At 40.9% G+C, this 12,035-nt stretch overlaps 1 protein-coding gene across 1 annotated transcript in view; it reads right to left on the bottom strand.

The window, feature by feature from the left end:
• LOC128696079 (zwei Ig domain protein zig-8-like) overlaps window positions 1-12,035 on the bottom strand; it is a 262,329-nt gene that overhangs the window by 31,308 nt on the left and 218,986 nt on the right. Inside the window, exon 5 of the mRNA XM_053787127.2 lies at window positions 11,168-11,256. Coding sequence (XP_053643102.1) covers window positions 11,168-11,256 — 89 coding nt within the window. The remainder of the gene's footprint in view (window positions 1-11,167; window positions 11,257-12,035) is intronic.

The raw sequence follows: 12,035 nt of genomic DNA, 5'->3' as shown, positions 1-12,035 counted from the left end.
ATGAGCATGAAACTGAGGTCTATCTACTTACAAATACCTACAAGAGAGACATGCAACAGTGGGGTATCTTTATTGTTGAAACGTTTCGCCTACGCAGTAGCTTTCTTCAGTCAAATACAGAGGTAGCAAGTGTAGTAGTGATATGGAGAAATAGTATTTGAGGCGGTCAGTCCCTTAGCCTGGAGAAGAATTCAGTCTGGAACTGATTACATCATCTTCATTTCACTACTACACCTGCTCTCGCTATGTGACTGAAGAAACCTACTGTGTAGGCGAAACGTTGCAACAATAAAGATACCCAACTGTTGCATATGTGTCTTAATCATGAGGGGGTGTGGGTGGGTGTGAGTTGGACCTGACTACCTTGGGCTACTAGGTCCTGACTAGGTTAAGGCATTGGCTTCAGCCGGTGGTAGAACTGGACCTGCCTCGCATTGGCCAGTAAATCTGCTGCAGTGTTCCTTCTTATGTTCTTATAACCTACAGAGAAAATGCAAAACAATTACAAAGGGTAACAAACGTTCCCTGGATACAAGTAATCTCTCAAAACAATAAAAACAAATAAAGAACATTTTTTAAAGGAGTAAAAACGAGAGAGTTCAAACCTGCAATAGGACTTTTATTCGCCAGTGGCGGTGCAATAAAGTTTACCAATAAAGAAAGGACTTAACTTACACGCCTGGAAACGCACCCGATACACCTAACTCACCTCACTTGTTTTCAAGAAATCGAGAAACTCTGCCGGTAAAATCGGCACTGAGATTGCAATCAATTTCCTCATAAAGTAGAAAGCTAATGAATACATATTCAGCTTCCCAGGAAATTCACTAATATTCATTAAATCTAGAAGGCAAGGTGATAACATAACAAGGCATAATACCGTGACTGGAACAATACACAGATAACCCGCTCATAGAAGAGAGGAGCTGACGACGACGTTTCGGTCTGAATTGGACCATTTACGAAGTCACAAACACCTGAACATTGTAAACGGCAGGCACATGAACACTGTAAATGGCAGACACATGAGTACATTAAACGGTGGAAGCCTGAGCACTGTAAACGGTGGAAGCCTGAGCACTGTAAACGGTGGAAGCCTGAGCACTGTAAACGGTGGAAGCCTGAGCACTGTAAACGGTGGAAGCCTGAGCACTGTAAACGGTGGAAGCCTGAGCACTGTAAACGGTGGAAGCCTGAGCACTGTAAACGGTGGAAGCCTGAGCACTGTAAACGGTGGAAGCCTGAGCACTGTAAACGGTGGAAGCCTGAGCACTGTAAACGGTGGAAGCCTGAGCACTGTAAACGGTGGAAGCCTGAGCACTGTAAACGGTGAAAACCTGAGCACTGTAAACGGTGGAAGCCTGAGCACTGTAAACGGTGGAAGCCTGAGCACTGTAAACGGTGGAAGCCTGAGCACTGTAAACGGTGGAAGCCTGGGCACTGTAAACGGTGGAAGCCTGGGCACTGTAAACGGTGGAAGCCTGAGTACTGTAAAGGATGGAAACCTGGGCACTGTAAACGGTGGAAGCCTGGGCACTGTAAACGGTGGAAGCCTGGGCACTGTAAACGGTGAACACCTGAACACCGATGTGGTTGCTGGGCTACACCACAGACTATGTACATCATTTATTGTAGCATGACGTTTGACGTGATGGCGCGCCACTAAACCAATGTGGCACTATAATGTCACTATGATGGCACCATAATATCACTATGACACCATAACGGCACTAAGTTAGCACCATATTCTCTTTTATGGCAGCATATTCTCTATTGTGGCACCATATTCTCTATTGTGGCACCTTAGTCTCTATTATGGCACCATAGTCTATTATTGCACCATAATGGCACTATGAAGGGAAACCATGATGCTTGCTGAGTGCAACATTAATCTGGCTTCAGAAACTGATGTTTCTCTCTTCTTTTTTTCCTCTCTTCTCTTCTCCATTCTCTTCATCCCCCTTTTTCACTTTTATCTTTCATTCTTTTTCTCTCCTTCCTCCTTTATCGTCCTCTTTCTCACTCATATTCTATTCCTCCTCGCTTCCCCTCTCTTTCTTTTACTTTCTGTCTCTGTCTCTGTTTTCTCTTCTCTTCTCTCTCTCTCTCTCTCTCTCTCTCTCTCTCTCTCTCTCTCTCTCTCTCTCTCTCTCTCTCTCTCTCACTCCGTCCCTTACCTACGCGTCCTCTACCTCGTTTCTTTATCTCCCCTTCCTTACTCTTTCTCCCCCACGCCATTTAACCTCCCTGCCGCCACTTCTTCCTTTCCCCTATCATCTCCCCTTAACCCAAGCAATCACCCCCCTCTCCCATGCCGCCCCTCCCCACCTTGCTGTGAGAAGATAATGATAAAGTCAATGATAAGAACACCTGGAAGCCCATGATGAGGAAATTATGAGGGTGATGAGAAATAAATGATAAGCTACTCTCTCTCTCTCTCTCTCTCTCTCTCTCTCTCTCTCTCTCTCTCTCTCTCTCTCTCTCTCTCTCTCTCTCTCTCTCTCTCTCTCCCAGAAATTTCAATACGTTCCTTCCCCATGAACCGAGGGTTTATGAACCTATGGGAGCATGTAATGACGGTCCATTTTATTGTATTTTCTACACTCTTCAGTCTCTTGAAGCCGGCAAGTGCTCGTCTTCCCCCATCCCTGCTGTAATGGGGGCAGCTGTCAGCCAGTGGGGAAGCACTCGTGTAATTCCACTGCACCTGTTTGTCATCTGTCCAGGCTTGCGAGGTTATTCCATCTTTAAGCTTTTGGTTGTTATCGGATCTACATAGTTGGAGCGGATCTCTTATTGCTGGGCATCTGTTGTTTCATGACTTTTTTTCATGTTAACCTCGTCTTGCCTTGCAATTTTTTGCCTCAGATCTGCAGCAAACAAAACCATGGTACCCTAGTCGTTCTGTCGATGCACTGCCGCAGATACACCTGTGCTCGGTGAGGACGCGGCAAGGCCAAGAGCCATACCAGTACAAATGGTCTGTGGGCCGAGGCATGTACCTAGGGATTAATTAGGGACAGCCAGCAGAAAATCCCCAACATGGAGCTTCCGTTGACAGGAGGCAAGATATGTCCTGCCTGACACGAATTCTCCAGCATTGTTGAAGCTATGTTCACTACTGGGCTATACTAACGAGAGTGCTTGTAGTTGTTGGTAAAAACTGATCTGGATGAGGTGTTTGTTAAAGTATGCCAGAGCCTAGCTCCATTAATGAGTACTTGGGTTGTGAACACCAGCACTGGGATTGAGGTGGTCAGGGAGAATGACTAGTACAAATTTGTTGGACGCCACGCACGAAGTCCGAAGTACTGGCTGAGATAACCTGATAAATGAACTCCTTCCAGTCTGAGTGAGAATGTAGCTTGATCCACACTGACACTCATCTACAGAAAGTCATTTATTGTAACCATAAGCATAATTTTTAAAAGGGTGAACCGGTAAGCCAGCTGAAGGCCTCGGTCAGATGACCAAAAGTTCCAGCTGTGGGTCAGGCAAAACTTGTCCTGTTTCCTGACAACCTTGCCTAACCTAACCTAGCGCTGAAAAAAACCATGTGAAACTCGACTCCTTGAAACTGTCTTTTTCATTTACTTTTGGATTGTCATATGATGGGGGTTGTATCTTAGGAAATATGTAACTCCCTGGAAGATCAAGTACTTAGTGAGAAAGTGCGAGGTCCAGGCTCCCTAATCTTTCTTGTCCTCAAAACATCATTAGCATTAGTTCCTAGAGGTGCTCCAAGGAGGATGCTACCAGTGGAGCATTGGCTGACACACCTGATACTATGGATCTCAGTGTATCGATGCCTTGCTGGCTAGCTGAGATGATTTCACATTTGTGTTGAATGAGGACGAGACCCCTGACTGGTTTCCGTGTTATCATATCAAGATCTGCTAATATAGACTGCTTTGCGTCCGCCCGTGCGCCGTCATCCAGGAACCAGATGTTTAGTTCACTGCTCAGTCTGATACCGATTTCCTCAACAGACCTAACCGCTAAGAGCAATGGGGGAAGAGAGGATCCTCCCCCCACCTTGTTGAACACCATATGATGAAGTAATGGCATGCCTCTCAAACAGAAGTCTTGACTCCTTGAATGTGGGTTTTTCGTGATATATATATATATATATATATATATATATATATATATATATATATATATATATATATATATATATATATATATATATATATATATATATATATATATGTATGTATGTATATATATATATATATATATATATATATATATATATATATATATATATATATATATATATATATATATATATATATATATATATATATATATATATATATATATATATTCTGTACCGTGAGTTACCGTAGTCTCGTATTTCCTCGCCTCCTCCCCATTACCATGAGAATATTTATCGTAAAATTTAATAAATGGGAAGAAACGTGCTGGGAATTTAAAGGAAAATGCAAGAATATTAAATTTATAGTCGAGGCTATTGTTTAGAACATATACATATATATATTTCCTCTTTCTTGGATACCTTAAGAAATATTAATATATTATTATTATATTTTTATTACTTTATTATTATTATTATTATTATTATTATTATTATTATTATTATTATTATTATTATTATTATTATTATTATTATTATTATTATTATTATTATTATTATTATTATTATTATTATTATTATTATTTCGTTTTTAACATCTGTCGCAATTATTACTTCAATGATAAAAATTTATTATCTTAAATTAAAAAAGTTCTAATATTTTAACATATTTATTTCGTTTATTGAGAGAGAGAGAGAGAGAGAGAGAGAGAGAGAGAGAGAGAGAGAGAGAGAGAGAGAGAGAGAGAGAGAGAGAGAGAGAGAGAGAGAGAGAGAGAGAGAGAGAGAGAAAGAGAAAGAAACAGAAGAAAATACAAAAAAAAGACATCACACGGAAAGGAATAAGAAGAAAACAATAAAGAAGAGAGAAAAGGAAAGGGGAGAGGGGAAAGAAGGAGGCAATGAAGAGGGGATGATAGATGCATAGAGAAAGAATGATTAGTACTCAGTGGGTACTCAGGTGGAGGTGAGTACCCACTGTAAACAGAGAAACGTTGCTACCCTCCACCAGCTGGCTTTGCCTAAGTGCATAATCGTCAATTTGGCCTCAACGAAAAGCCACCTGGGACCTGCCTGACCCATCTGTCGGACCTACACCTAACTGCTGCTGTGGCTGAGTGGGTAACCGGTTTATTGACTGGCTTCCCAGGTGTATGACTGGTTAACTGGCTTGTTATTGGCTTCTTAGGTGTCTGTGTCGTTAAATGGTTTATTGACTGGTTTTTAACTGCTGACTGGCTGTCTTTAAATGGCTGACTGACTGGCTTTAACTGGCAGACTGGCTGGTTTTAAATGACTGACTGACTGGCCATAATTGGCGGACTGGCTGGTTTTAAATGGCTGACTGACTGGCTTTAACTGGCTGATTGGCTGATTTTAACTAGCTACCGATTTGTTTGCTTATTTATGTAATTCGTTTCGATTTATTGTTGTCGTTGTTGAATGAAATTATATGTAATACAGAATTTTTAGTATTTCGATACAGTATTTTTTTGGGGGGTGGGGGGTGGGGGGAGATGTATGCTGTATTATTTCTGTAATGTGATGTTGTCTCAAAGAATGTTAGGGAGGTTTGTGTTTTGTGTTTTGTCAAACATTAGACGTAATATTTTGTCAAACAAAACGTGATTTTTTGCCCTTGTAAAGCGATTTTTTTCCTTCCTTGTTTTATGACTTGCTAAGTCTCTCTCTCTGACTCTCTCTCTCTCTTTCTGACTCTCTCTCACTCTCTCTCTCTCTCTCTCTCTCTCTCTCTTTCTCTTTCTTTATTTTTTTTTTTTTTTTTTTTTTACACAGGGTTTGACAAGGTTAAGGATCCCTAGCTTTATTGACAGCTATTTACAGGTTAAGGATTCCTAACTTTATTGGCAAGCTAAGAGCTGTTACCTACATCAGCTCATTTGAAAGCATTTTTATTGTTATGAGACATACAAGTAGGGAACAGGATGAAGTTGGAGCCATCTGTGGGCCAGCATTTTCATTTGATCAACTGACGTTATCTCGTTGACATCATTATGCTGTACAAATGTGTTCCATACTCGAGTCATCCTGGGTATGTATGATCTCAGATGGAGTGATGTTCTGGAGAAGGGTACAGCCAGAGTGAAGTTGCTGCTTTCTGCCCGTCTTGTGGCATAAAAGCTTGTTTCACGCTGTCCTCGAAGTGGATCCAAGTGTGGTATTTTGACAATATTGGCCTTGTACATAACAGTAAGGCCACCCACATCCCTCCTATGTTGAAGGCTCTGCTGAAATGACAGATCTATCCAGGATGGGTCCAGGCGAGAGATGAGACGTCTTGCTCTGTTCTCTACCCTGTCAAGCAGTCGCAGATGAGAGGGGGGCAGGCAAACCAAGAAAGTGGAGCATACTCAAGGTGTGAGCGTACTTGTGCCTCGTACAGGATCTTGCAACCCCTACTGTCAAGCAGATGCGAGATACGGCGAAGTGCTGTAAGCTTCCTGGCTGCCTTGTTTGCAAGATTTACAACATGGTTCTTCATGGTTAGTTTGGAGTCAAATTTCACCCCAAGGATATCAACTTCTTCTCCAGGTGCCAACATCGTCCCATTCATCCTTATTACTGCACCAGCATTACCATCATGGTGCCTAGAGACGATCATCATTTGCGTTTTCTCAGGTGCAAATGTTACTTGCCATCTATTTCCCCAAGCTGATATAGCTCTCAGCTGGTGATTGATGTAGCTTAGCGCAGCTGGCATTTCTTCTCTTGGATAAGTGAATGTCAGTGTACAGTCGTCTGCATATGCATGTGATTCTGGGATGAGATGAAGAAGGTCGTTGAAGTAGACATTCCATAACAGTGGACCCAGCACACTTCCGTGTGGAACGCTTGCCCCAATAGGATGCCTTGCTGATTCCGTTCCATTGAGGACTACACTTAGAGATCTACCATGAAGGTAATCACTGAGGAGACATAGCGTAGAGCCTGCAATTCCCAGTGCTTGAAGTTTTGCTAAGAGGCCCTGGTGCCACACCCGGTCGAAAGCGCCAGCAATGTCCAGTGCTACCACACAGCTGACTTTGGATTCTCTCTCTCTCTCTCTCTCTCTCTCTCTCTCTCTCTCTCTCTCTCTCTCTCTCTCTCTCTCTCTCTCTCTCTCTCTCTCTCTCTCTCTCTCTCTCTCTCTCTCTCTCTCTCTCTCTCTCTCTCTCTCTCTCTCTCTCTCTCTCTCGCTCCTCCACTCTCTCTCTCTCTCTCTCTCTCTCTCTCTCTCTTTCTCTCTCTCTCTTTCTCTCTCTCTCTCTCTCTCTCTCTCTCTCTCTCTCTCTTTCTCTCTCTCTCCATTATCATGTGTCTCAAGTCTTCGCTCTTCATATTATTTTCAATTTGTTCCTGTCATGTCCATTCGGTCTCATTTTTCCAGCCTCTCCTTACCAAACAAATTATCTCTCTTCCCCTCCCTCCCTCCCTCCCTCTCTCTCTCTCTCCCCCCCCCTCCTCCACTTCCTCCCTTCCTCCCTCCCCTCTCTTCACCTCCATCTCATCCGTTCCCTCATCCCCTTCTTTTGCATCTCTCTTACCTTTCCTCCTCCTCTCTCTTCTCCTACCTCACTCACTCCCTCTTTCTCTCACTCCTTCTCTCACTCCCTCCGTCTGTCACTCCCTTCCTCCCTCTCTCTCATCCCTTTCCTTTCTAACTTTCCTCCATCACTCCTCTCCTTCTAATGTGCTCTCCTCCCTCTCTCCCTTTTCTCCCTCTCTTCACCATTTTCTCTTCCCCTCCTTTTCCTCATCCCTTTCCTTCTAATTCTCCTGTTCCACACATCATTTTTGTATCAGCTGTTTCAGGTCAATTTACAGAGATGATTAAAACAAGAACTACACCTCGTACGGGACCAGGAGCTAGGATTCGACCCCTGGCAAACCCCATATCACATCATGCGGGGGCCAGGAGCTGAGACTCGACCCCTTTTAACCACATATCATCACAAATTCGATCTAAAATCCCACAAATACAATTTTCACAATTACGCAAAAAATACAGCAAAAACAGTCGCAAAATACAACATACAATCATATACTGGCAAAATACAGCAGATAAACAATCAGTGAGGAATTGTAAAAAAAAAAATTTGAAAAGACAGTGTAAAAATACAAATAATATAAAACACACACACACACACTCACACACACACACACACACACACACACACACACACACACACACACACACACACACACACACACACACACACACACACGCACACACATACACACACACACACACACACACACACACACACACACACACACACACACACACACACACACACACACACACACACACACACACACACACACACACACACACACACACACACACACACACACACACACACACACACACACACACACACACACACACATACAGTCAGAAAATACAACATTCAAATACTCAGAAAATTCGACATATAAATACAAGATTGGAGAATATGATACACAAATATACAGTCAGAAAATGCAATACACACACAATCGGAAAAAAATACAATCATAACATTCAGCAAAATACAACACAAGCAGAAAATACAAAGGCCAGAAAATTCAACACATAATCAGAAAAAAATACAACACACAACCAGAAAATACAAGAGTCACAAAATTCAACACACAACAAAATACAACAATAAAAAAATTCAGTACACAACCAGACAAAATACAACAGCCAGAAATACAACACAAAACCAGAAAATAGCACAGTTAGAAAATACAACACACAACCAGTAAAATACACCATCCAGAAAAACACAACAGCCAGAAAAATACAACAGCCAGAAAATGCAACACACAACAAGATAATAACAGTTAGAATAAACAACACACAACCAGAAAAAAATACAACAGCTTGAAAAATACAACAACCAGAAAATACAACACACAGCTGCACGCCTAATCACTAAATACAGTTTACTCCTTCAGAGTTAATCACAAACCCAGTTTACGAAGGTATTCGTGCCGAGCGCAGTTTACAAGGGAGAATATCGGCTGCGTAACACAATTTACACTTCCCCGGGAACTAATTTATTGTTGACAGCCTAGAGTGAAATTTACAAACGTTTATTCTGATAGTGTAAATATTGCGAGGCTGAGTGGGATATGTAGCGGAAGGAAGGAAGGAGTGTAGGAGGAGGAGGAAGAGGAGGAGGAGGGAGAGAAGGGAGAGGAGGAGGGGGAGAAGAGGATGAGTAGAGGAAGAAGAGGGAGGGGAAAAAGGAGGAGGATGAAGAAGAGGGAGAGGAGGAGGTAGAAGAGGAGCAGGTGGAGGAATGGGGCAGCAGTAGAATGAAAAGGAGGACTGGGGAAGGAGGAAGAAGTGGAGGAGGAAAAGGGGGAAGCGTGGGGGAATGAAAGATGAGGGGAAGTGAGGGAGAGTGAAAGAGGAGGGATAAGAGGGAGAAGAGCAGGATGAGCAAAGGAGAATGAAAGGAGGGAGGGTTAAAGTGGCGACTATAAGGAAAATGGAAAAAAGTAGAGAGAGAGAGAGAGAGAGAGAGAGAGAGACATGGAAAATACGCACTCAGACGAGTCGCACTAAAATCGTGTGAAGGCTCGATCCTCCATCCAGGAGTGTTGGATACTTGATCCTCCGTCCAAGAGTGTTGGAGGTTCGATCCTCCGTCTAGGAGTGTTGGAGGCTCGATCCTCCGTCCAAGAATGTTGAAGGCTCGATCCTCCATCCACTAAACTCACTCGTCCACTTGCCTTCCTTCACTAGCCTATAACAACACTTTTTCAACACAGTCATAGCAAAAAGTAGAATGATTTGGACATTATAGCAGTGAGAAAATAGACCTACATACTGACCTGAATAAGTGGAATGAAGGAAATATTAGAGCATACAATAGGCCTACATACTGAAATAAATGCGTGTAATGATTATGATATTTGGTCAAAAAAAGGGGGCCTACATTCTGACCTGGATAAATCGAATGATAAAGATGCTAAGGCAGATAATAGGCCTATATAATCACTTGAATAAGTGGAATGAATGGGATATTCGAGTAGGCAATAGGCCTAAATAACGACATGAATAGAATATTAGGACAAACAGGAGGCCTATATATCTACACAAGTGGAATAATTATGAAATTAGAACAAACGAGAGGCCTACATGCTCACCTGAATAAGTGGAATGACTACGATACTAGGGCAGAGAATAGGGTTACCAGCCTACTGTGCCTACCACTCCATACTGAGACGGAAAGTTAACACGGCGAAGCTATTTCACGTCAGTGGGTTGACAGAGCGAGGAACCAGAAGCTGTGGCTCAACCCCATAAAATCAAATAGGTAATTGGGCACAAGAATCTCTGATAGGCATTAAAAAATAGGAAATTATACGCAAGCTCAAATAGGTAGATATTAAAAGGCAATGAGACGCAAGGGGCTCAAATAGGCAATTAGTAAATGCTAATTACCCCTGAAGAGCTCCAAAATTTAATTACAAATAGGAAAATCATACACAAGGAGCTCAAAAAGAATATACCAAATAAATATTCACACACATACATGGAACTAAAATAGGCAATTCCAAATAGTTAATTACACAGGAGCTCATCCAGGCAAAGTTAAATAGTCACTTTACATAGACAACTTATGTTAACTCATGTTATAATTAACAACTTCCAAAAAAAAAGAGATTCCCACGGTTGAACAAGTTACCAAGGAGAGGGAATTTTTTAATACGGCAAATTGCATGCTCTTGTTAATATCGCAAGTTTAATGGGTTTGAGGAAGCAATCTCCATGGTTGAGTCACACTTGTTGCTCAGTTTTAATCTCTACCCCTCATTGTCAGGGTCGAGAGATGTTCAATATATTTTTGTGGGGGGATGTCTGTGTTTTGATGTTCTCGTGGTGGACGGTCTCTTATGGAAGCTGTCTCTGTCTGTCTGTCTGTCTGTCTGTCTGTCTGTCTGTCTGTCTCTCTCTCTCTCTCTCTCTCTCTCTCTCTCTCTCTCTCTCTCTCTCTCTCTCTCTCTCTCTCTCTCTCTCTCTCTCTCTCTCTCTCTCTCTCTCTCTCTCCCTCTCACTCACTCACTTACCAAGGACGCTGAGATTGATGAGTTGAGTGATGGTTGGCTTGGTGTTGATCTGACACTCATACGTTCCAGAATCGTTGGCGGTGGGAGACCTGACTCAGAAGGAGAGACATTAGTGTCAAAATCTGCTGCGTTAGTTACTGTTTTGTCACGTGCACCTGTCGATTAAATATTAGGCTTGATATATATATATATATATATATATATATATATATATATATATATATATATATATATATATATATATATATATATACATATGTATATATATATATATGTATATATGTATATATATATATATATATGTCGTGCCGAATATGTAAAACTGGTCAATTAGCAAGAACTCATTTAAAATTAAGTCCTTTCTGAAATTTTCTCTTATACGTTTAAAGATAAGATATATTTTTTTCATTAATGTTAATATAAATTTTTTTAATTTTGCACCAAAAGAATCTTAGAAAACTTACCTAACCTTATTATAACAAGAGCAATTTATTTTAGACTAACCCAACTAAATATATTTTAAATACGTTTACAATAATTTAGTAATAAACAAACACAATCAAATATATTTTTTTCGTTAGGTTCAGAATGATTTTGGCGAAATTATTGCATACACAAATTTTCACTTGTCCTATATGGCAAGATGAGCGTTGCTATTTAAGCCAAGATGGCAAGTTCTGCCTATTCGGCACGACATATATATATACATGTACATATATATATATATACATGTACATATATATATATATATATATATATATATATATATATATATATAATATATATATATATATATATATATATATATATATATATATATATATATATATATATATATATATATATATATATATATATATATATATAT

This window comes from Cherax quadricarinatus, chromosome 48 (genome assembly GCF_038502225.1).
Source record: "Cherax quadricarinatus isolate ZL_2023a chromosome 48, ASM3850222v1, whole genome shotgun sequence".
In the NCBI taxonomy this organism is placed as follows: domain Eukaryota; kingdom Metazoa; phylum Arthropoda; class Malacostraca; order Decapoda; family Parastacidae; genus Cherax; species Cherax quadricarinatus.
Note: the sequence above shows the minus strand (reverse complement) of the source record. Positions and strands in the feature narration are given on the sequence as shown.